Consider the following 1,814-nt stretch of genomic DNA (forward strand, 5'->3'; position numbering starts at 1 on the left):
AGGGAATTAAGTGATCCAGCAGGGAATTAAATGATCCAGCAGGGAATTAAGTGATCCAGCAGGGAATTAAATGATCCAGCAGGGAATTAAGTGATCCAGCAGGGAATTAAATGATCCAGCAGGGAATTAAGTGATCCAGCAGGGAATTAAATGATCCAGCAGGGAATTAAGTGATCCAGCAGGGAATTAAATGATCCAGCAGGGAATTAAGTGATCCAGCAGGGAATTAAATTATCCAGCAGGGAATTAAATGATCCACCAGGGAATTAATTAAATGATCCAGCAGGGAATTAAATGATCCAGCAGGGAATTAAGTGATCCAGCAGGGAATTAACTGACCCAGCAGCGAATTAAGTGACCCAGCAGGGACTCAAGGCCAGGCTCCAGGGAAGCTGAGGCAGCCCAAGCGGAGGTGAAGGGACAAATTCAGTGTGAGAGTTTGAAATGCTCCTCTCAGCCCTTCCTGGCCATGCTCACCATCCTCTTGTTGTCCTGCTTGTTGATGCTGACTGTGGCCTCCTTGATGACGATGTGGGTGATCTCAGGGAAGTAGGAGAAGCTGTTCCACGTCTCCCGCAGTTTGTGCTTCTCCTCCTCCTTTTTGGTTTTGCCATCGGATTTCTTCTTCTTCTCTTTCTCTGTCTGGACAGGCTGCAAATGTATTTGGGATAGAAGCTTTAGTAAAAACATGTCCAGCACAGTGGTTTTACTCTAAACCAATAATTCATTCTAGAACAGCAATAGAAATTAATTAATTATTAGTTAGAATTATAGAATAGAATTATTATAAAACTTACAAAATAAAACTCAATTATAGAATATAAAATATAGAATATAATGTATTGTAATACATTTACTCTAAACCAAAAATTCATTCTAGAGTAATGATATAAATTATTTATTAATTAGAATTATAGAACAGAATTAGTATATAAATTATAGAAATAATATAAATTATAGAATAATAATATAAATATAATAATATAAAATATAGAATATAATGTATTGTAATACATTTACTCTAAACCAAAAATTCATTCTAGAATAGTAATATTAATTATTTATTAGTTGGAATTATAGAATAATCATATAAATTATAAAATTAATATGTACAATAGTAATATAAAACACAGAATATAATGTATTGTAATACAATTACTCTAAACCAAAATTTCATTCTGGAATAGTAATATCAATTCATTATTTATTAGTTAGAATTATAGAATAAAAGCATTATATAAATTATACAATGAATATATATAGGATAATATAAATTAATTATTACTTAGAATAGAATTATAATATGGATTATAAAATTAGTATAAATTATAGATTAATAATATATTATATAGAATAGAATGTATTCTAATACATAGAATAAATCTATTTAATTCTGGAATGTTTTTCACAGGGTCTTTTATTTTTCTGGTAAAAGGGCTGCTCACAGAGGTTGTCTTGTGTCCATTCTTGGAATTTTTCAGGATAAACGCCCTGAGCCTGGTCTGGTCTCCAAACTAAGCCTAAAAAGGGGGTTGGGCTGGAACTCTCTGAGCTCCTTCCAACCTGGATAATCCTGCAATCCTATAAAAGCCTCTCCAACACAAAGCTGCTGTGCAGTGTCTGAAGCCCATAACCACCCTTCAGCAGCTGTTCTGTCCCAAAATCCCCTTGAATTCCCATTTCTCAGGGCTACTCACACTTGGCTTGAGCCTCCACTGGATGCCGTTGTTCCCTGTCACCATCACTTCGTACTTCTCGTTGTCTCCACAGTTGAATTTATTCATCTCATTCTCAGCAGAAACCACCAGGGAGGA

General features: G+C 34.6%; 1 protein-coding gene across 1 annotated transcript in view; it reads right to left on the reverse strand.

The window, feature by feature from the left end:
* Positions 1–1,814, reverse strand: part of JAK1 (Janus kinase 1) — a 25,564-nt gene that overhangs the window by 16,095 nt on the left and 7,655 nt on the right. Inside the window, 2 exon segments of the mRNA XM_031058580.1 lie at positions 478–651; positions 1,698–1,814. The exon segment at positions 1,698–1,814 is cut by the window's right edge and continues 6 nt beyond it. Of these exon segments, the coding sequence (XP_030914440.1) occupies positions 478–651; positions 1,698–1,814 (291 nt within the window).

Source organism: Geospiza fortis, unplaced genomic scaffold, assembly GCF_000277835.1.
Source record: "Geospiza fortis unplaced genomic scaffold, GeoFor_1.0 scaffold396, whole genome shotgun sequence".
Classification (NCBI taxonomy): Eukaryota; Metazoa; Chordata; class Aves; order Passeriformes; family Thraupidae; genus Geospiza; species Geospiza fortis.